Source organism: Ammospiza nelsoni, chromosome 5 (genome assembly GCF_027579445.1).
Source record: "Ammospiza nelsoni isolate bAmmNel1 chromosome 5, bAmmNel1.pri, whole genome shotgun sequence".
In the NCBI taxonomy this organism is placed as follows: Eukaryota; Metazoa; Chordata; class Aves; order Passeriformes; family Passerellidae; genus Ammospiza; species Ammospiza nelsoni.
In genome coordinates this window covers 1,757,501-1,782,546 of record NC_080637.1, presented here as the reverse complement: position 1 = coordinate 1,782,546, position 25,046 = coordinate 1,757,501, and the positions used below count along the sequence as shown (strand labels likewise).

Below are 25,046 nucleotides of genomic sequence, written 5' to 3'. Positions count from 1 at the left end.
TGTGGATTGTTTTGTGGAGCCCCATGAAATGCCGGCAGCTCTGCCAGGAGTCATTGCAGGGAAGGGCTCCTCTGGTGCTTAAAGAGACAAGGAAATATTCTCCAGACCACAAACCTGAAATGTTTCCACGGGGGCTGTAAACGTTCATGAGGGTTTCACAATTTCCTTTTTACAGCCCCATAATCTTTACTGGGTTTTAATTATGCCACGATCCTGAAGCCTGTGCCAGACACAATGGGAAAGGTGGAAGGAAAAGCAAATTCCTCTGGTTCCTTTCATAGTTTGACGGTCAGCCTCCAACACGTCCTCTCCTGAGGGTTTCTTCCTTTTTTATTGTCTTGATTAAGGATGATACAAACCTGATATAAATTCATTTTTTGGATGTACACACACGGGCAAGGATGGGAGACAGATGGATGGATGGATGGATGGATGGATGGATGGATGGATGGATGGATGGATGATGGATGGATGGATGGATGGATGGATGGATGGATGGATGATGGATGGATGGATGATGGATGGATGGATGATGGATGGATGATGGATAGATGATGGATGGATGATGGATGGATGGATGGATGGATGGATGGATGGATGGATGGATGGATGATGGATGGATGGATGATGGATGGATGGATGGATGGATGGATGGATGGATGGATGGATGGATGATGGATGGATGGATGGATGATGGATGGATGATGGATGGATGATGGATGGATGGATGGATGGATGGATGGATGGATGGATGATGGATGGATGGATGGATGGATGGATGGATGGATGGATGGATGATGGATGGATGGATGGATGGATGGATGATGGATGGATGGATGGATGGATGGATGGATGGATGATGGATGGATGATGGATGGATGGATGATGGATGGATGGATGATGGATGGATGATGCATGGATGGATGGATGATGGATGGATGATGGATGGATGGATGGATGGATGGATGGATGGATGGATGGATGGATGGATGGATGATGGATGGATGGATGATGGATGGATGATGGATAGATGATGGATGGATGATGGATGGATGGATGATGGATGGATGATGGATGGATGATGGATGGATGGATGGATGGATGGATGGATGGATGGATGGATGATGGATGAATGGATGATGGATGGATGGATGATGGATGGATGGATGGATGGATGGATGGATGGATGGATGGATGATGGATGGATGATGGATGGATGATGGATGGATGATGGATGGATGGATGGATGGATGGAATCCATGGATGGATGGATGAACCCCCCAGAGATACCAATGCATGGATCCCCCCCAAACTCATCACCTGCCCTTCACAGACAGTTCTGGCTGGGGAGATTTGCTGTGGAGCCTTTCCCCTGAGGCTCCTTTGTCTTTGACTGCAGCAGTTTTATTTTATTAGCATGAATCACAATTGCAGATCTCCCTCTGGCTGTGGTGGATGGCAGGGAGGGGAGGGCCCTCTCAGAGGGGGCAGGAGGAGGTGCCAAGAGGAAATCAACAATGCAGAAATGTCACTTTTACTGCTCACAGACAAGCAGGAAGCTCTCTTGGAAGTGGAAAGGAGTCGTTTTACAGAGCTGAGACACAGCAAATCCCACAAATGGCCACTTGCACTCCCATCCTGAGGCTTTGGGGTCCCTGTGACACACAAACCCCGCTCACCACCGCAGACCTTGGCCACCAAGCTGCCTGTGCTGCAATTCCAGGAATTCATTCCCCAAGGACTCATCCCACCACACTTCAAACACCCACATCAGTGATACCCCAGGAGCAACCCGGGCCTGGATGTCCAAGGCTGAGTGCAGAACAGGGAATGTGGTGCCCTGAGCACTCTGTGCTCCAAACATGATAAACTCCAAAGGAAGCTGAGATCCAGGGAAGCCAACATTGCTCTCCAGGACACAATCCTTGGTGGACCAGCCCTGTTCTCTCATTCCTGGCTGGGAAATTGCGATTCCATCCTAATCCAAGCTGGAGCTGCCCATGCCCTGCAGTTCAAGCTCTGGCTTTTGCACTGAGCAGGGAGCGTGCTCAGCAATGAGGTATTCTACTTTATTTTCCATTCCTTCCTTTGCTGATTGGATCTAACCACCAAGCCAGGAACAAAAAAACACCTGAGGTGGCTGCAGCCAGCATCTAATCATTAAATTTTCTTTTGGATGACCTGTGCAAAACTCATCAGGACCCATTTCCTGAGAAGTTCATTGCATCGGTGTCGCAGACAGCTTTTTATGAAAATCCATTCTTTAAGATTTTTTCCTCCTGAGAAGCTGAGAAGGAACAAAATGTAAACAATGGTTATCTGCTGCTGTGGAATGCATCTGTGATTGGTCTCATGTGGTTGTTTGTAATTAATGGCCAATCACAGTCAGCTGGCTCAGACAGTCTGAGGCAGCTGCCTTTGTCATCATTCTTGCTTTTCTATTTTTAGCTTAGCCAGCCTTCTGAGAACCTTTCCTTCCATTCTTTTTAGTATAGTTTTAATGGAATATATATCATAAAATAATTAATCAAGCCCTCTGAAATATGGCGTCAGATCCTCATCTCTTCCTTCCACATGAGACACCTGTGACCGCCGTCACACATCGGTGTTCATTATTTACTCTGCTAAGCTGAGCCACAGCGGCAATTTTCAGGGGAGAAAATTGAATTGTTCAGGCCTTGGATTTTGGTGTTTGTGATTTCCTCTGCTGAGCTGCGGTATGAAATGGGTTTGGCACAGCCAGAGTGTGGGATCTCAGCACCTCAGGATGGAGGTGCAGAGAGGCCGAGAACACCCTTGGGGGGCTCGGGAGTCCTGGAATGTTGCCAGAAGTGTCTGGTGGCTGGACTTTGATCCGACACAGGAGACGACGCCTGTATGAGGACTGGGAGGGTTTCACTGGGTGAATGGTGAAGGGATAAGTTAGATAAAGTGTAAAACACAGGGTTTAGGATTTCGGTACAGGGGGGTCTAAAGAAGTAAGATGGAGGAATTGGGGCGTGTCCTGTCCTTCTTCTTCTTCTTCTTGGCCTCCATCTTCTGTGGTGATGGTGGCACTTTGGGATTGGTTATTACTAGAAGTGCACCGGTTAATAAGGGTAGAAGGTATTGGGGAAAAATGATAAATATTGTACACGTAACTTCGGGTATAAAGATAAGTGACCGCCCAGCGGCTTGAGGAGTGTGCCCATGGCTGACTTGCTGTGCAGACCTCTGTCGGGCTGAAAGAAAATCTTTTAGATAAACAATTAATAAACACCAAGACCGAGACAAGATCAGAAGTCTCTCCTCGTCCTTTGAAGCACCGGGCTCTTCAAGGCCATCCCTGGGCCTTTCCAGAACACCTAAACAGCCTAAACAGCTCACAGAAAACTTACAAGCCTAAACAGCTGAGAAATCAAGCAAGTGGCATCCCTGAGCAATCTCCGGCCGAACATAAATCAGGAAAAGAGAAACATGAAAGTTACACCAGAGCCCCTCTGGGGCTGCCCCAGCCACAGCCAGGGGAGGGAGCAGGGCCAGTGTTGGCCATCGACACTCCTCTGTCAATGTGGGGAGGTTTTATGAGCTCAATAACTGCAGATTTACAGCTGCAGCTCTGGGTTTTGGGGTTTGGGGTTGTTTTAATGGGCATTTGGTGTTTGCTGTTCCAGAGCCAGGAGAATTTAGGGAATATTTCACACCGGAGCCAAGCAGGGTTTGAAATTCAAAATGAGAGGGAATATTTGGGGGAACATCTCACCCACCTGTGTCCTATTGATGCCTCAGGTTTAGCTTTTCTATTTTTCCCATTTTGTGCTGCTTTAGTGTGTGGGTCTGAGCTTCATATTATGGGATGGTGAGCTCTGTGCACAGAGCAGGGAGACAAAACAATTCCTGCTCCAGCTGGGCACCAAGGACAAATTGTCGCTGTCATATTTCCTGGAAAAATCCTTTTAATTGTCCAATCCCAGCTCCAGGTTCTGCAGTCCCATCCTCCCAGATTGCTCTCCTCAATTCGCTGCACTTTTTGGGCCTGAAGTTGCCCAAAAACCGAGCTGTCCTTGGTTCTGGGGCTGGAAAATGAATGTTCTGTCTGACTGAGCTGTGAGGAGAACTTGCTGACACTTTATATAAAGTCAGAGTCACACACTAATGCAGAATGTGGAAAATATGAAAGCTAAAACTCACGGCATCACTCCCAAGCCCAGTCCCAGACAGATCTCCCCCTTCCCTTGCAGGGTTTTCTGTCCTTTCTGAGCTCTCCACTGCCAGGGGCTGCTCAGTGGAGAAGGAATAAATTCCATTAAGCGTTTGAACATTTATGACCAGGGAGATAATAAAAGGAGGTAATTTGGGGTGGCTTTATTGCACTTATCATAATGTTTCCCTGAAGCACAGAGATAAAAGTCAGCGAGCAATGTCCATAAGGAGTTTTTATATCTCCCTCTTCATTTTTTTCTTTGCAATAATCACCTCATTCAAAGATGAGATGTCACTTTACCAACAATGGAAATTCACTGCAATAACCCCATCCCCAATATTAAAATGTTTCACCACATGCATAAGTTCTTTCCCCATGTTTATTTTTACAGGGATTTGTATTTGGAGACATCTCCTCCTCCTTTTCCCTTTATTTTCTGCCTTTTCATTCTCAGTTTTCCCCATTCTGCAATGTGGAAAAAAATAAAGGTGGATGTTAGACCCAAAAACTCAAATATCTTTAGCATCTTAATTTCAAATCTGTATTAGGAGCAGATTGCTGTCTGTAAGATACACATGATATAAAAACAGGACAATACACAAAGATATCTCAAAAACTGTAATTTTGCTTTCCCCTGCTGTGACACTCTCATCTCTCATTATTTCCCAAAAATTTGGCAAAATTATATAGATTTTATTTTTTTCCACCCGTCAGTTCTGAAATTGTACCTTTCTCTTAAGGAAAAACAGTATTTCACCAACTATGGAACGTTAATGGTGTGTTGTGAAAGAAAGAGTAATAACAGAAATCTAATTTATATTTCTCTCTGTGTGTATATACATTTATATATATAGATATAGATATATAGCTATAAAATTAATATTCCCAGGTCTGCTCCAGTGCAATTGGAGGCACAAAACTCACTTCAAGTCATCCCTCAGGCAGGAGAAGAGACCCAGCCATTTACTGATCCCTAACAAGAAGAAGTTTTCCCCTTCCATGTTTTTGCCCTGAAATCCCTCTTTTATGCTATTTTTGGCCCTTCCCAATGGGATATGGGAAAAATGCCTATTTTATGATTGGCTTTTCACAAATATTAAAATGAAGATTATATGTGTTGTGTTAGAAAGTGACGCTGTATTAATTTTCTAAAGTAGTGTGGTAAATATAGTTTTAGGTTATAGCAAAATGTTAAAATAGAAACTATGCTATGTAAGATACTTTTTTTCCTAAAGAAAGGACTCACACTGAGATAGCAGCCACAGGACACCTGAATCTTTCAGAGAAAGAGAATTTATTGCCCCATTATCAGGAGAAATGAACGTCTTCCTGCCTCATTTGGGTGATGTTAGGAGTTCTTCAAGTTAGGAGTTGATGATGATCAGACAGAATCCTGTGTTTGAATGGAATTTATGCATCATGTATGAGGTGTATGAATATGCAACAGGCTGTTGTTTTTAAGGGTTAATCCTCTGTTAACGTGGGGCCTTTTTGGGGCTTATTTTGCCCAGAAAAGGTACCCGGACCGTCTGTAACTCTTTGTTTCTATTGTCTCATATTGTCCTAATTCAAACTGTCCAAATTATTATTACTCTAATTGTATTACTATTTTTATAACCATTTTATTACTATTAAAATTTTAACATTTCAAAAACATGTGATTGGCATTTTTCACAGGTGGCACAATCGCAGGTTACAGGTGGGGTTCTGGGGACTGTGGTCGTACAGGTGAGACACGGCACACCTGGAAACCATTTCATCCTCAGGGCTGTCAATGTTAAGACGTAAATTTGGCTTAAGAAGGCTCTGGGTCACCTTATGGTTGATCAAAACTAATTTGGTCACCCTGCACACACTGAGGTGGCAGTAAAGGCTCAGTGCTCACCAGAGAGTCTTTGTGCGCCTCTTTATCTCCTTAAATTGACATATTTATAACTGTGAAAAACACCAATCACTTGTTCTTTAAAATTTTAAAAGTTTAATAGTAATAACATGGTTATAAAAGTAGCAATATACTTAGAGTAATAATAATTTGGACAGTTTGAATTAGGACAATATGAGACAATAGAAATGAAGAATTAGGGACAGTCTGGGTACCTTTTCTGGGCAACATTAGCCTGAAAAGGGCCCCACGTTAACAGAGGATTAAGCCTTAAAAACAATAACCTGTTGAATATTCATACACCTCATACATGATGCACAAATTCCATTCAAACACAGAATTGTGTCTGGGCAGTGTCAGCTTGTTCCTCTGAATCCTGATGGTGTCATCCTACCCAAATGAGGCAGGAAGAAGTTCATTTCTCCTGATAATGGGGCAATAAATTCTCTTTCTCTGAAAGATTCAGGTGTCCTGTAGCCGCTATCTCGCTGCGAGTCCTTTCTTTAGAAAAAAAAAGCATCCTACCTAGCATAGTTTCTATTTTAACCCTATGTTATAACCTAAAACTATCTTCAACACACTACTTAAGAAGATTAACACAGCATCACTTTCTAACACAACATATATAATATTCATTTGAATATTTGCAAAAAGCCAATCATAAAATAGGCATTTTTCACAATAACGCGGGAGCGAGGCTAAGGGCTCCCTCAGGGAGGCGAACTACAACTCCCATGCTGCCCCGCTGCACGCTCTGCGCTCTTATTGGCTGGCGGGGCGGTTGGAGCCAATCACCGGTGCTTCCCGTTTCCATAGCAACGTGTAAACAAATGGCGGCGGCCTGGGCTGAGCAGGGACAGCGCCTATAGCGGAGTTTCCTCCGTCTCCTCTCTCCTTATCACAGCTCATGGCGGGCGGCGAGGAGAACGGCACAGAAAGCAGCCCCGGGGAGCCGCTTCCCCCTCCTGAGGAGCCGCCGCAGGCGCTCGCTGAGGAGTTACTCCAGGAGAAGCCCCGGCCCGGCGCCCCTCACGGCGAGGATGAGCAGGAGGAGGAGGACGGGGAGGAAGAGTCGGAGCGCTCAAAGGTTCGGCCCAGGGCTGTGTGGGGAGGGGTGTGGGCATGGGAGGGAGCTGTTCTTTCCCTCCTCGGTGCGGATTTCGGGGGAAGAAGGGCGGCACCTCCGATTTCTGCTTTTTTTAGGGTCCCTCCCTTCGCCGTGGTGTCCGGGGTCCTCATGGCTTGTGTCTCTCTCTCTCTCAAAATCAATTAGATTGGGAAAAAAACTTTGAAAATTGTCAATTCCAGCCATTAACCCAGCACTGCCAAGTGCTCCTGGCCATATAAGATTAAGGATAAACTGCCTGGCAAATATATGGCCAAATTAACCCAATTTCCTGCTTAAATTCCCAGCCTGAGCTTCAATAAATCCCATGGACACGTGTGAATTTTCTCTCCCTGCCCTGCCCAGATTTAAATCCCAACACCACAAAATATCACCTCATATTTTGCCCTGTGGAAATTATTCTGTGCTCTCCCTCGCTATAACATGTAGGTGCTATAATGAAATTATTCTGTTCTTTATCTTGGTCTCTGTTGGATTAAGCTGTTTTCTGAGCTAGAGATGGGGCAGCTAAGGGATGTTTTAAAAACTTTTATTCCGTTTTCAGTCTCACGTGAAGGATGAGACAATACAGATGTTATAATTCACACCATCACAATCAGAAGCAAATTATTTCCTAATCACAAGACGTTATAAGTGTTTCTTGGCCTATCAGCTTTTGTTACATTATGTTGTAGATGCTTTAAAGCCGATCATCTAAAATTACCCCTGATGGGTCCCATCTTTCACAGTTCTCTTTCTCCAAAGTGTCCAACAATCTCCAACCACATTCCAAAGCAGCAAAACACAGGAGAAGCAAATGAGATGATATTGTTTTCCTTTTTCTCTGAGGCCTCTCAGCTTCCCAGGAGAAGCATCCTGGGCAAAGGGATTTTCCAGAAAATATGAATGTGACACAGATGAGGGAAGAGATGAGAATCTGACTCCATGTTTCAGAAGGCTGATTTACTATTTTCTGATATATATTATATTAAAAGAAAATTATATACTAAAACTATACTAAAGAATACAGAAAGGATACAGACAGAAGGCTTAATAATGAAATACTCGTGACTGGCTCCTTAGAGACGCACACAGCCTGACCATAATTGGCCATTAATTAAAACAATTCCCATGAAACCAATGGAACAATCACCTGTTGGATAAACAATCTCCAACCACATTCCAAAGCAGCAAAACACAGCAGAAGTAAATGAGATGATATTGTTTTCCTTTTTCTCTGAGGCCTCTGAGCTTCCCAGGAGAAGCATCCTGGGCAAAGGGATTTTCCAGAAAATATGAATGTGACACAGATGAGGGAAGAGATGAGAATCTGACTCCATGTTTCAGAAGGCTGATTTACTATTTTCTGATATATATTATATTAAAAGAGAATTATACACTAAAACTATACTAAAGAATACAGAAAGGATACAGACAGAAGGCTTAATAAGATAATAATGAAATACTCATGACTGGCTCCTCAGAGACCCACACAGCCTGACCATAATTGGCCATTAATTAAAACAATTCCCATGAAACCAATGGAACAATCACCTGTTGGATAAACAATCTCCAACCACATTCCAAAGCAGCAAAACACAGCAGAAGCAAATGAGAGAATATTGTTTTCCTTTTTCTCTGAGGCTTCTCAGGAGAAGATTCCTGGGCAAAGAGGATTTTTCCAGAAAATATGACAATGACACAGACAAGGGAAGAGATGAGAGTCTTGGCTCCATGTTCTCAGAAGGCTGATTTATTATTTTATGATACAATTATGTTAAAAGAAAATTATATACTAAAACTACACTAAAGAAAGAGAAGGGATTTCATCAGAACACTGGCAAAGAATGAATAATAAAATCTTGTGACTGAGCAGAGTCTGGCACAGCTGGACTGTGATTGGTCATTAATTAAAAACAATTCACATGCTGGATAAACAATTCTCCAAATCACATTCCAAAGTAACAAAACATGGAGACGCTGAAGCTTCCCCGCTTCCCAGGAGAAAAGATCCTGCCAAAAGGAATTTTTGATAAAACATCCCAGCGACAGAGGACTTTTATCAACCCTGTTCCCACCTGAACCCCAGCAGCCTCGGGGTTCTCCCAGTGGGAATTTCCCCTCATAAATCTCCTCTAAATCCATTTTTTCCCTTTTCCTGGTGTTTTCAGGGTCACTTGCAGGAGGTGTTGGATGAAGACACGGCCGCTGAGGGGCTCCACACCTTCGGCCGCTCCGCCCCCGGCACTGAGTACGTTTATCTTCACCTGTCACTGCCAGTGAGTACCAGCAAAAAAACATCATTTTAAGGTGCTTTTCTGCACAAATGTTCCCTTTTTTTGAATATAAAAATAATATATTAAAATATTTTAATATATTAGAATATAAAAATCAATTATATATAAAATATTAATGTAAATATATATAATATAATATAATATAATATAATATAATATAATACATATAATATAATAAAATATATACAATAGTATAAAAATATAAAACCTCAATTATGTATGAAATAAATATATAGCTTTCATATCATATTATATATATAATAGATATAAAAATATAAAAATCAATTATATATTAAAATATAAATATAGATTTCATACAGTATTATACATATAATAGATATAAACATATGAAAATCAATTATATATAAAAAGATAAATATATATTTTATATAATATTAGATATAAAATAGATATAAAATATTAAAATAAATTATGTGGAAAAAAGTAGAAACATATATTTTATATAATATTAGATATCATAGATATAAAACTATAAATATAAATTATATCTAAAAATAGAAATACATATTTTGTATAATATTATATATATATAAATATAAAAACAAATTATATATAGAATATAGATATGTATATATTATTATTATATATAATATTATATATATTATTTGCCTTTTTTTCAACAGCAAATCGTTGGGAAAAAAAGGCTTGTTAAAAAACAAGATTTTCAGAGGCAGATTTTTGTCATTGCCTGTTTCATGTTAATGACAATAAAATTATTATAAAAATAGGGTTTTTGCTAAGATTCACAGTGGCTCCGGCTGACTGCCAGAGTGGTGATTTGTTGGGGTTTTTTTCATGTATTAGCATCAGCACTGAGATTATAAAATTATTATTATTTAATTATCATTATATTTATATAATATAATTATATGTATATTATATTATAATATTAATTACATTTATATTATTTTATATATTATATATTGTGCATTATTATTTTGTTTATATTATATTGTAATATTTTAATTATAATTATCACTATTATTTTATTATATTTTTTTCCTTATCCAGTCCTAGGGTGTGAAAAATGTATCTTCCTCCTTCAGTCAGCTGGAGGAAAAAAAAGTAGAGGGATGTGTAAATCACCAGGAATGCTGCATTCAGGAAGTTGAAGTGGTTGTGTTGTTTTAAAGTCTTTTTTTTTGGCATTTTCTCCATTTCTGGCCGCTCCACCATCACTTTTTGTAATGTCACCTTGTCCTGCTGCAGCTGGAGGGACTTTGGGTGAGCAGAGTTATTAACCGGTTATTAAAATTGTGATTAAAATCCTTTCCCTTTTCCAGGGTCGCGGGCTGAGTGACATCAGCATTCTCTCCGGATACATTCACCTGCAGAAAATGGAGCTTTCCTCCAATAAAATTAATGGTATGGAGTAAATGAAGCACAAATTCCTGCCTTGTGAAGCTGTTTCAGATGAGGAATTCACTGGAGCACGGAGTTTTAGTGTCACAAAGCCCGGCTGACATTTTAATGGCGTTAAACGTTGCACAGAGCCGGGCTTGATCTCCTCCAAAATCCCAAAATCTCCACGGCCCATTAAGAGCAGCACATGGAGAGAACATGGAACTCAAATTCTCAGTTTATTACCCCAGCAGATATCAAGGTGAAGGGGTCTGGCATTTTTGGGGTCCCCCATTTCAAGAAGGAAGTTATGGATCTGACTCCATGTTCTTAGAAGTCTAATTTATTATTGCATTGCATTGCATTGCATTACATTACATTACATTACATTACATTACATTGTATTATATAAAATTATCTAATTATATATATTATATAATTAAATTATATATAATTATATAATATATAATTAGTTAATTTTATAAGATATGTTATATAATATATAATATATAATTACATATATTAATACATAATTACATTGTATTAATGTAATATAATATAATGTAATATAATATATTATATTATATTATATTATATTATATTATATTATATTATATTATATTATATTATATTATATTATATCGTATTACATTGTATTACATAATATTATATAATTATATTATATTATGTAATTACACTATATATAATATAGATATTAAATAATTCTAGAATCCATTTTATATAATATATAATATATAATATATCATATATCATATATCATATATAATATATCATATATCATATATCATATATCATATATCATATATCATATATCATATATCATATATCATATATCATATATATTATTACATATATTAATGCAGTATTATATTACATTACAATGCATTACATTACATTATATTACATTACATTATAGTGTACTATATTATGTTATAGTAAAGAGTACAGAAATGATACTTACAGAAGGCTAAAAAGATAATAATGAAAATTTGCCCAAAATCTCCACTGCCCATCAACAGCGGAACATGGAGCTCAAACTCTCAGTTTATCACCCAAAAATAAAATCCCAGCAGACATCAAGGTGAAGGGGTGTGGCAGGAAGGAAATGATCAATCTGACTCCGTGTTCTTAGAAGGCTAATTTACATTACATTACATTATATCATATTGTATTATATTATATCACATTACATTATATTATATAAAATTATATAAATTTATATATATTATATTATATAAAATTATAGAATTAAATTATATATAATTATATAATATATCATTAGATAATTTTAAAAGATATTTATATAATATATAATTACATATATTAATACGTAATTTCATTATATTAATGTAATATAATATAATGCAATATAATACATTATATTACATTACATTACATTGCATTATATTATATTGCATTAGATTACATTATGTTGCATTATATTGCATTATATTGCATTATATTGCATTATATTATATTACATTATATTATATTATGCAATGCTATGCTATACTATACTATACTATAGAATACAGAAAGGATACAGACAGAAGGCTGAAAAATAATAGTAGTATATAATATGATATTATGTAATTATTATGTAATTATTATATTATATTATATTATATTATATTATATTATATTACAACATTATATTAGAATATTAAAATAATAATATAATATAATATAATATAATATAATATAATATAATATAATATAATATAATATAATATAATATAATATAATATAATATATTGTTTTATTGTATTATATTAATATTATAATATATTATATTATCATAATGATATCTAAAAATATAAAAATAAATTCTTGTTTCAAGGCATAATGAAAATTAAATGTCTGACTTGGATATTTATTCTTTATGGTTTATAAACCTTTTTTTCCCCTCTAGGAGAAGGTGTTAATATTCTGCATTTCAGGCATCACTTTCTGCACATGCAGCTCCAAATTAACTCTTAATTGCTGCAGGATGTAATTATCACATTTTGCTGGGATGATCTTTGCATTCAGGCTCAGCATTTGACATTTTATTTCTTTTCTAGATCTTTCCTGTGTCAGTCACATGCCTTATTTAGTAGAGCTGAATGCTTCCAATAATGAACTGACCACTTATTTCAACTTTAAAGCCCCTAAAAACCTCAGGGTAAGTCTGAAAAAAAATTAAATAAAAAAAATTAAAGTTTTAAATTCAAAACCATTTTCTGAATCTAAGTTAGATGTATTTGAGCAAGTCGAATTTTGTTCCTTTTTTATTCTTCTTTTTTTACCTCGATTCACATTTTACTTTTCCATTTTCCTTTCCCAAATCTTTGTGTCTGATTTACATTTACATTTACATTTACATTTACATTTACATTTGCATTTACATTTACATTTACATTTATTTTTTTCCTCACTGAACCCCTGCACGTGGTGGGAGGGTGGAACAAACCCCCAGCCAGAGTAAAATGCTGAAGAAATAACCCCAAATTCCTCTCTTTTTTTTTTTTTCCTTTAGGAAGTAGATTTTTCACACAATCAAATCCCAAAAATGAAAGATTTATCAGAATACCACTCACTTACCAAGCTGCTGCTGGATTGTATCCTTTGGGGAATCTTAAATGGGAGAAAAATTGATTTATTTTGCTATTTCTTCGGATAAATACCTGTTTTCTTTGTATTTTCCCCTTCATGTCAGTTTGTCCTTAGAATTGAGATAAAATTGTAATTCTGGTGCTGAGACTGAGCTTAATTTACTTCAGCATTGATGGTGTTAAAATATAACATACACTATATGAATATATATAATATAATTATACTTTATGTAATATAATTATATATAATATATTATGTATAATATATAATGTATAATATATAATATATTATGTATAATATATTATATATTATATATTATATATAATATAATATATATTATATATTATATATTATATATTATATATTATATATTATATATTATATATTATATATTATATATTATATATTATATGTTATATAATTTAAAGATAAAATTTAAATTATATATATTGAAATATATATAAAAGAAATATATATAATAAATATAGTATGTGTTATATGCATATATAATATATATTTTATAATATACATATATATTATGTATATTATATAATATATATTATATATGTATATTATTATATTATAATAGTATATAATATATATTATATACAAATATAATATATCATATTATGTTATTAAAATAATTTTTTATTTTAAAAAAAAAAGTTATTTGTGTTCTTCCCACTCTACAAAGTGTGCAAGTGACACAAATCCTATCACAAAATGGCACCAAACCACTTTTCTTTTGCAATCCTAATTTTCCATAATGCAGCAAAAACCTCTCTAGAAAAATTTAAAAGGGGAGAAAATTAAAAAAAAAAAATAAAATTGAGTATTTGTCTTGTGGAGCTGCTGTGTAGTTTTTGGTTTGGTTTTGTGGTGCCTTGGATTTCTTCATTTGGTGAAATGGGGATAAAAATGTTTTCATATACACAAGAGAAACCCCTAAAAAAGAGGAAAATGAGGGCAGGACTGGAAATTCAGAATTCAGTGGCCCCAATCTGTGTCAAATTCTCCTCACCTGGTAGAACAATCAGATTTTTAATCAGACTGTTAATCTGATAAATTGATTTTTAATCTGATTGTTAATCAGATTTTAATCCCCTCTGAAATCTCCTGCAGCAGCAGAAACGTTTCCCATCCCTTTCCCAGTGACAGACTCACCTTTCCTCTCCATTTTTAGTGAATTTTGATGCACATTTTCAGGTAATTTTCTCCTTTTTTTGTGCACACCTGAGAGCTTTCCAAAGGGAGGAATTGTCCAACCAGAGAGAGACGCAACTTGGCCAAAAAGAAGTGACGAAGCTTTATAGTGAGTCATGAAAAGGCAAAAATTGAATTTATTATTATACAGGGCTGAGCAATTTGCTGCCTCACATTGATGCTTGTGGCTTAAACTTTAATTTTTCTTTATTCAAACTTCTGATTAACTCCAGTCACCAAAGAGTCCCAGAGTTTTACCTGATTTTGGGCAGATCAGGGTCAGGTTCCTCTCACTTCATGCATTTCAAGGAGGAATTGGAACTGGATTTGTTGTCAAAAGTTCTTTGTTTAGGGAATTTGAGGAGTTCTGGTAATGCTGAGGTTCCCTGAGAGGAATTCTAATTACTTGTGCTACTGTTTATAACTGTGACGTTAATTTAAAATGAACTTTCTCCTCTCAGGACAGATGGCCAGGACACAACAGGTATCATTTAAACTAAAATAACCCCATAAAATTACAACTTGAATAATTTCTGCAGGAGCAGTAGGATTTAAAGCCCTTCAGGATAAATCCTTCCCTGTCCAGCTCCCCAGCCCATAACCCCAATTTGTTGATTTATCACCTCATTACTGCTCAGGTTTTGTGTTCCGCTGATGTTTTTCTCCTGAGAGCCGTGCACAGACAATGAGATTGAGGAGATCCGAGGGCTGGAGCAGTGTCACAGCCTGACCCAGCTGGGGCTGGCACACAACAGGCTGGCTGCCATCAGGGGCCTGCACAACCTGCCCATCAGGGTCCTCAACCTGGTAAGGAAAATTCATTCTGAGGCTTTTCCTGCCTGCCTCTTAGCCAGAGAGCAAGAACTTCATGTAAATAATAAATAGAATATTGTAAATATGAAGATAAGAAATGTAAAATATATTATTTTGCATTATATATTATTTTATAGTATATATTTTATTATGTATTATTTGGTACTATATACTATATAATGTCATATGATATAATGTCATATGATATAATATAATATAATATAATGTAATATAATATAATATAATATAATATAATATAATATAATATAATATAATATAATATCTAATATAATATAATATAATATAATATCTAATATAATATGATATAATATAAGTAATATGTAATGTAGTGTAATATAATATGTAATATAATGTAATATAATATGTAATATAATGTAATGCTATATTATACAATATAGTATAATTGTATAATATAGTATAATTATATAATATACTATGATGTTATATTATATTGTATTTGATATATACAATATATAATATATAATATATAATATATAATATATAATATATAATATATAATATATAATATCTTATATCTTATATCTTATATCTTATATCTTATATCTTATATCTTATATCTTATATATTATATATTATATATTATATATTATATATTATATATTATATATTATATATTATATATTATATATTATATCCTACATTATATATTGTATATCCTATATATATCATATTATATATCATATTTTATATCATATTACAACATATACATTATATGTTATATTATATATTATACCTTATAAATAAAATATTTTACATAACACATATAATATCTATAATATACTATTTCTAATATACATTATATATAATGTAATATAATATAATGTAATATGTAATATGTAATGTAGTGTAATATAATGTTATATAATGTAATGTTATATTATACAATATAGTATAGTTATATAATATAGTATAATTATATAATATACTATTATGTTATATTATATATTATATATTTTAATTGATATATAATATATAATATATAATATATAATATATACTACATTATATATTATATATCGTATTTTGTCATATTATGTATCATATACATTATATTATATGTTATATTAGATATTATATATTATTTTATGTTATATATTTTATAATGTCACATATATAATAAATACAATATATATTATATGCTATGTATTTTATAAGTAAAATATATTATATAACACATATAATATGTCTAATATACATTATATATAATATATGTATTATATTTTTATATTATTATATAATAATAAATTTTTATCAATATAATCAATATGAAGATAATTACATAACAAATTATGAGAAATATCTACAATACTATACACTTTCAAAACTAATAATACAAATACAATAAATTTTCAAATTTAATAATACAAATATTGCACCGAAACACAACCCAAACCTATTTTTAATGCAATCCAAACTCTCCAAAAGCAACAGGCTGCTTTTAAACAGCTTTTACTTTCTAATAAGAGTGGAAAAATATTTAATGGAACATCAAAAATAAATCCCAAAAGTGCTTTACAGAGTTCCTATTGGCTACATTAGTTTTAAGCACCCACATAAATATTTGAGGTGAAGTGAATGAATCCCTTTTCAGGAATAGAAATATTCTTTTTCCAATCCTTTTAAAACATTTAAAGGTTTTTCTTCTATTCTGTAAAATTGGATATAGAAAATACCAGCTCCGATTGGCCCTTGGCTGCTGCGGCGTTCAGGGAAGGTGTTCACATGTAGCATCTTTTGAATAATATATTCAAATAATGCTAATAAAATTAGATTTCACATCTAGGATACATCCAGGAGCTCTCAGTGGCAATAAATTGGAATTTGGTCTCATTTTTATTGGGAAATATCGACTCAGATTGGCCAAATCCCATGGAAATGTTCTGAAAGGAGCTCTAGGAGTAAGAGGAGCTTTTTCCTAAATACTTTTAAAATACTTTAATGCTTTTTTTTCTCCAAATTTGAGCCACAGCAAGTCCCTCCTTCACCGTGTGCCCTGAATTCCTGCTTTGTTTAAAGGGCCACCAGGAATTCCCTTGGGAATCTGCTCTGGCCAAAGTGAAATTGTTAACAGTTAAATCTTATTAAATCTCATTTGGGGTTCTGAGGGGCTGATATCACTATTGATAACACTGCTTGTCTTTGTTAATTAGCCAGGTGGAAATGGTGGAAAGAGATTTAAGCTGAGCATTTTCTTTAAAAATTGGAAGTAATTAGAATAAAATGCAGTTGCTATTATTATTATTATTATTATTATTATTATTATTATTATTATTATTATTATTATCCTTCTTTCTCCTTCTTTCTCCTTCTTTCTTTGTTCTTTCTCCCTTCTTTTTCTTCTTTCTTCTTCCTTTTCTTCTTCCTTTTCTTCCCCTTTTCTTCCCCTTTTCTTCCCCTTTTCTTCCCCTTTTCTTCTTTTTTCCTTCCTTTTCCCTTCCTTTTCCCTTCCTTTTCCCTTCCTTTTCCCTTCCTTTTTCCTTCCTTTTTCCTTCCTTTTTCCATCTTCGTTTCTTCCCCTTTTCTTCTTTCCTTCTTGTTTTTCTTCTTCTTTCCTTCTTCTTTCTTTTCTTCTTCTTTCTTTCTCCTCAGCTTTCTCTCCCCTTGAGCTTTTCTTTTCTAAATTTGAATAGAGCAGAAAGTTCTGACATTTGGGAGGAACACTTCAAAACCTGTAAATTCTGCTTTGCTGTACCAAAAATCCCTTTACTCCACTCATGTTTTCAAAGAAAAAAAAAAAAAGAAATTCCACTCATGTTTGCAAAGGAAAAAAAATAAAATAAGAAGCACAGCTCTAATGAACTGGACCCTTAGGAATTTACTGCTTTTAAAGGATCCATCCCCAAATTCCTTTTGTTCCCAGAATTTTCTGTGCACCTCTGGCCCAGCATTTTGCATTTCCAGCTCTGAACTGTACCTGATTAACCAGAGGGCTAACGAAGCCTCCGTGCTATTAATAACCTAATTAAACATTTAAAAGTCAGGAAAAATGTCAAGGACAGACAACTGGATTAACATTAGAGTCAGCTGCCTTATTTATTTCTACAGTTCCTAAATATTTATTAATAGGAGATGAGGCTTCCAAGCTTTCAGCACAAGGTGAGGCTGATGGAAAAATAAAATTTGCAAGGCTATGGAGGAGGAATCCTGTGGAGAGGCCATCTGGGGATGTGTGGGACAGGGAATTGTTGTCCCTGCTTGGACTTTGGGCAGAAATGAGTCTCTGGTTTGTGAGGCCCTGAGGAATGGAACCATCTGGAGGCCAGTGAGAAATCAGGGCCTTGTTTGAAAAAACTCTGAGGGTTGGTTCTCAAAAATTTGGGGCGTTTTGTGTGGGCAAGTCTGGAAGAATTGACAGGAAAATTGGGGTTTTTTAATTATTATTTTTTAAACATTTCTGTGCTGTTCACTGACAGTGAATGAAGCCTTCACTTGATGTGTGTTAATGTGGATTTATGAATTCCAGAGAGATTTTGGTATCATATCAGGGAATTATGGAATCATGGAATGGTTTGGGTGGGAAGGGACCTTCAAGGTCACCCAGTGCCACCCCTGCCATGGCAGGGACACCTCCCACCATCCCAGGCTGCTCCAGCCCCAGTGTCCAACCTTGGCCATTGCAGGGATCAGGGGCAGCCCCAGCTGCTCTGGGAATCCCTTCCCAAAATCCCACCCCAGGCTCCCTCTCCAGGGAATTCCCTCCATTCCCAGCTCTCCCAGCCTGGCATTGGATCCATCCCCACCCCGACTTCTCTCTAGGAAGGGATTTTGGGGTCTGGGGGCTTCACTGGCAATCTCAGCACTCCAGGAAGGGTCTCCCTTCCCTTTGCCATCCCCAACTTCCATAAAAATCCCTGGGGATGGATTCTGAGTGTCCCAGATCCCAGAATGGTTTGGGTGGGAAGGGCCCTTCAAGCCCATCCCATTCCAATGCCACCATCCCAGGCTGCTCCAGCCTGGCCTTGGGCACTGCAGGGATCAGGGGCAGCCCCAGCTGCTGTGGCAATGCCAGCCCAGGCAGGAATTCCTCATTGCCAAGATGCCACCCATGGCTGCCCTCTGGCAGTGGGAGCCATTCCCTGTGTGCTGTCCCTGCAGGCCTTGTCCCCAGTCCCTCTGCAGCTCTGCTGGAGCCCCTGCAGGCCCTGCAATGTGCTGGGAGCTCTCCCTGGAGCCTTCCCTGCTCCAGGGGAACATTCCCAACCCTCAGCCTGTCTCTTCTCTATCCCACCTTAATTTTTTCATTATTTATTCTGTAATCACAAGTGTAAATGGAGCCATGATTACAGAGGGAAATTCAATGTATTTATGTATATATATTCCATAATTTTCCATGCATCTCTGTGTTCTAAATTTTGAGCTGGGTGGTAACAGGAGTGTTCTTGGGCCAACATCAGTTTTTAAAAAATATTAGAGCTCTTTTTATTGTTGTTGTCTCTTCAAGGTGAGTTGGAGATAAGCTAATCAGGAGAGAGGTGATTCCTTTTTTCCATGAGGAGAAATGTGACACATCAGGATGTGCATGAGGCTAGTGCAGAAAAGGTCTATTTGCAACAGGATTCTCCTCAAGAAAAGATCTTCAAATCCAACAAATAATTCTTTTTTTGCCTCACGAATGTTGTTTTCCATAGAAGTTTATTAAGAGAAATTAAACACATCAGGATGTGCATGTGGCTAATGCAGAAAGGCCTATTTGTGACAGGATTCTCCATGAGAAAGGATCCTCAAATCCAACAAATAACTCTCTTTTTTTCCTTCTGGAATGTTATTTGTGGGATTTGAGGATCCTTTCTCATGGAGAATCCTGTAAAAATAGGCCTTAATGCATTAGCCTCATGCACATCCTGATGTGTTAAATTCTGCTATAAACCTCTATGGAAAACAACATTCCTGGGGGGAAACTGAGTTATTTTCCATAAAGGTATATCTGCAGAAATATAGCAAATCAGGATGTGCATGAGGCTAATGCAGAAAGGCCCTGTTGTGACAGGATTCTCCATGAGAAAGAATCCTCAAATCCAACAAATAACTCTTTTTTTTCCTTCAGAAATGTTGTTTTCCAGAGGTTTATCAGCAGGAATATATCAGGATGTGCATGAGGCTAATACATTAAGGCCTATATTTTACAGGATTTTCCATGACAAAAAGTCCTCAAATCCAACAAATAATTATTTTTTTGCCTCACGAATGTTGTTTTCCATATAAGTTTATTAGCAGAAATTAAACACATCAGGATGTGCATGAGGCTAATGCAGAAGGGCCTATTTGTGACAGGATTCTTCACAACCAAAATTCCTCAAATCCAACAAATAACTCCTTTTTTCCCCTCAGGAATGTTGTTTTCCATACAGGTATATCTGCAGAAATGTAACACATCAGGATGTGCATGAGCCTCGTGCATAAAGGTCTATTTGTGACAGGATTCTCCACAAGAAAGGATCCTCAAATCCAACAAATAATTCTCTTTTTTTCCTTCTGGAATGTTGTTTTTCATAGAGGTTTATCAGCCAAAATATAACACATCAGGATGTGCATGAGGCTAATGCAGAAAAGTCTACTTGTGATAGGATTCTCCACGAGAAAGGATCCTCAAATCTAGACAGATAACTCCTTTTTTTTTTCCTCATGAATGTTGTTTTCCATAGAGGTTTATTAGCAGAAATATAACATATCAGGATGTGCATGAGGCTAATGCAGAAAGGCCTATTTTTGACAGAATTCTCCACAACAAAAATTCCTCAAATCCAACAAATAACTCCTTTTTTCCCTCAGGAATGTTGTTTTCCATAGAGGTATATCTGCAGAAAGGTGGCACATCAGGATGGGCATGAGCCTCGTGCATAAAGGTCTATTTGTGACAGGATTCTCCACAAGAAAGGATCCTCAAATCCAACAAATAATTCTCTTTTTTTCCTTCTGGAATGTTGTTTTTCATAGAGGTTTATCAGCCAAAATGTAACACATCAGGATGTGCATGAGGCTAGTGCATAAAAGCCTAGTTTTACAGGATTCTCCACAACAAAAACTCCTCAAATCCCACAAATAACTCTGTTTTTTCCCTTTTGGAATGTTATTTGTGGGATTTGAGGATCCTTTCTTGTGGAGAATCCTGTCAAAAATAGGCCTTTCTGCATTAGCCTCATGCACATCCTGATGTACTATATTTCTGCAGATGAACCTCTATGGAAAACAATATTCCTGAGGGAAAAAAGGAGTTGTTTTCCATAAGGATATATCTGCAGAAATATAGCACATCAGGATGTGCATGAGGCTAATGCAGAAAAGTCTACTTGTGATAGGATTCTCCACGAGAAAGGATCCTCAAATCTAGACAGATAACTCCTTTTTTTTTTCCTCATGAATGTTGTTTTCCATAGAGGTTTATTAGCAGAAATATAACATATCAGGATGTGCATGAGGCTAATGCAGAAAGGCCTATTTTTGACAGAATTCTCCACAACAAAAATTCCTCAAATCCAACAAATAACTCCTTTTTTCCCTCAGGAATGTTGTTTTCCATAGAGGTATATCTGCAGAAAGGTGGCACATCAGGATGGGCATGAGCCTCATGCATAAAGGTCTATTTGTGACAGGATTCTCCACAAGAAAGGATCCTCAAATCCAACAAATAATTCTCTTTTTTTCCTTCTGGAATGTTGTTTTTCATAGAGGTTTATCAGCCAAAATGTAACACATCAGGATGTGCATGAGGCTAGTGCATAAAAGCCTAGTTTTACAGGATTCTCCACAACAAAAACTCCTCAAATCCCACCAATAACTCTCTTTTTTCCCTTTTGGAATGTTATTTGTGGGATTTGAGGATCATTTCTTGTGGAGAATCCTGTCAAAAATAGGCCTTTCTGCATTAGCCTCATGCACATCCTGATGTACTATATTTCTGCAGATGAACCTCTATGGAAAACAATATTCCTGAGGGGAAAAAGGAGTTGTTTTCCATAAGGATATATCTGCAGAAATATAGCACATCAGGATGTGCATGAGGCTAATGCAGAAAGGCCTATTTTTGACAGAATTCTCCACAACAAAAATTCCTCAAATCCAACAAATAACTCCTTTTTTCCCTCAGGAATGTTGTTTTCCATAGAGGTATATCTGCAGAAAGGTGGCACATCAGGATGGGCATGAGGCCAATGCATTAATCCTCTATTTTACAGGATTCTCCATGACAAAAAGTCCTCAAATCCAACAAATAACTCCTTTTTTCCCTCAGGAATGTTGTTTTCCATAGAGGTTTATGAGCAGAAATGTGACACATCAGGATGTGCATGAGGCTAGTGCAGAAAGGCCTATTTGTGACAGGATTCTCCTCAAGAAAAGATATTCAAAACCAACAAATAATTTTTTTCTCCTCTGGAATGTTGTTTTCCATAGAAGTTTATCAGCAGAAATGAAACACATCAGGATGTGCATGAGGCTAATGCAGAAAGGCCTATTTGTGACAGGATTCTCCACAACCAAATTCCTCAAATCCAAGAAATAACTCTCTTTTTTCCATTCAGGAATGTTCTTTTCCATAGAGGTTTTTCAGCTGGAATGTAACACATCAGGATGTGCATGAGGCTAGTGCATAAAAGCCTATTTTTACAGGATTCTCCATGACAAAAACTCCTAAAATTCAAAAAAATAACTCCTTTTTTTCCCTCGGGAACATTATTTTTAATAGAGGTTTATTTGCAATTTCTCTGCTTTCATTTTTCTTAGAGCTTTAACCAGATTGAGAAGGTGGATGGGCTGAAGAGCTTGAAAAACCTACAGCGTGTGAATCTGTCCAACAACAAAATAAACAGCCTGCAAGGCTTGGAGGAGCACGACCTGCTGGAGGTGATCAACCTGGAGGACAACCAGGTACCAGGCTGGGCTCACCTCCTTCCAACAGCACTGAATAATTTCATTTTTCAACAACAAATTCCTTGAAGGGCTCCAAAAATCCTCCAGCACTGCAAGGAATGATTAGAAAATCTGAATTATTTTCTTTTTGCTACTTCCCACGTTGGTTCCTGGTGTCCTCTCAGCCCTTATTTAATATCTGAGGTGGCTTTCTCTTCACTCAGGCCCCACTTTGGTGCTCTCACACACTGAGGATTGGGTCAGGCAGGGATGAGTTTGCAGATTTTCCACCTCAATTATTCCAAAATATCTTTACTTGCCAGGCCTCAGAGGGGGCTGTTAATACCTCCCAGCCCAATTTTATGACCTCAGATTCTTCTGGAAACTTCCTGCAAAACAGAACTGCAAAAAAAAACCTCCTAAAAAGTGGATTTTGTCATGCAGCACAATTTTCTGTGCTGGAAACACAATGGTACCATCCAACTCTTTTGAATTTTGAATGCCAAGCCAAATATCCACAATAATTTTGATATTGATCTTCCAGCATCCTTAAGTGAAAAAAAAAATCAATTCATGAATCACTTTGACGTCAAAGACGTGTGAAAAAAGATAATCTAAGGAAACAAAAATACAAAGCAGCGGTGGAACATTTTCTGTCATTTTTCTCTCCTTGCAAGTGGATTTAATTCAAGTCACTGTGCATTTTTTTTATTCTGCCTGACATTTAAAGGTGCCTCAATTGCAGCAGACAGGAAACTCTCTAATGCTGTGCTTGTTATTAACATTAATAACATCACTTCCAGTGCCTATTTATTTCCCACTGTTCTTTACAGCACAGGAAAAACTCTTGATTTTACCTCATCAAAACTTGCCTCTCTGAATGATGTCATTGAAATTGTTCAGTGAGTTTTTTGAATGTTATTTTGAACTTTTTATTTTTTAATGTTGCCTTCTGAAGGATAATTTAAAGGGGAGTTTTAATTAATTAACACACAGAGTTAGTTCAGCTCACAACCATTAAGAATTATCTTAAATTCTTGGTTTTTTTACAAAATGGCCCCAACAGGTTCAGCTGCAAGTATGTAGTTTGTAAATATTCAATGATTTCCAATTGTTGGTGGCTGGAATTCTGGGATTTATTTAAGAAATCCACTTAAATCACATTTAACTTCACCAAAACTGTTCTGAATGGGGTTATTCTTATCTCAAAGTGAATTTAGAGCAGGCTTGGGTTGAGGGTTATGTTTTTAGGGACTTTAAAAGGACCAGGATTTTGGTTTCAAAGTCCTTGGTTATCCTTGGTTAAAAAAGAATTTTTGGTTTAAAAAGGACCAGGATTTTGGTTAAAAAGGACCAGGATTTTGGTTAAAAAGGACCAGGATTTTGGTTTAAAAAGTCCCTTGTTATCCTTGGTTAAAAAAGGAACAGGATTTGGGTTTCAAAGTCCTTGGTTATCCTTGGTTAAAAAAGAATTTTTGGTTTAAAAAGGACCAGGATTTTGGTTAAAAAAGGACCAGGATTTTGGTTTAAAAAGTCCTTTGTTATCCTTGGTTAAAAAAGGAACAGGATTTTGGTTTCAAAGTCCTTGGTTATCCTTGGTTTAAAAAGGATTTTTGGTTAAAAAGGACCAGGATTTTGGTTTAAAAATCCTTGGTTAAAAAAGGACCAGGATTTTGGTTAAAAAGGACCAGGATTTTGG

The 25,046-nt window shown here is 36.2% G+C and overlaps 1 protein-coding gene across 1 annotated transcript in view; it reads left to right on the top strand.

The window, feature by feature from the left end:
* The first annotated feature begins 6,972 nt into the window (after window positions 1-6,972).
* LRGUK (leucine rich repeats and guanylate kinase domain containing) overlaps window positions 6,973-25,046 on the top strand; it is a 59,608-nt gene continuing 41,534 nt past the window's right edge. The window contains exons 1-7 of the mRNA XM_059471741.1: window positions 6,973-7,152; window positions 9,342-9,449; window positions 10,772-10,853; window positions 12,914-13,014; window positions 13,369-13,450; window positions 15,331-15,455; window positions 23,222-23,365. Of these exons, the coding sequence (XP_059327724.1) occupies window positions 6,973-7,152; window positions 9,342-9,449; window positions 10,772-10,853; window positions 12,914-13,014; window positions 13,369-13,450; window positions 15,331-15,455; window positions 23,222-23,365 (822 nt within the window). The remainder of the gene's footprint in view (window positions 7,153-9,341; window positions 9,450-10,771; window positions 10,854-12,913; window positions 13,015-13,368; window positions 13,451-15,330; window positions 15,456-23,221; window positions 23,366-25,046) is intronic.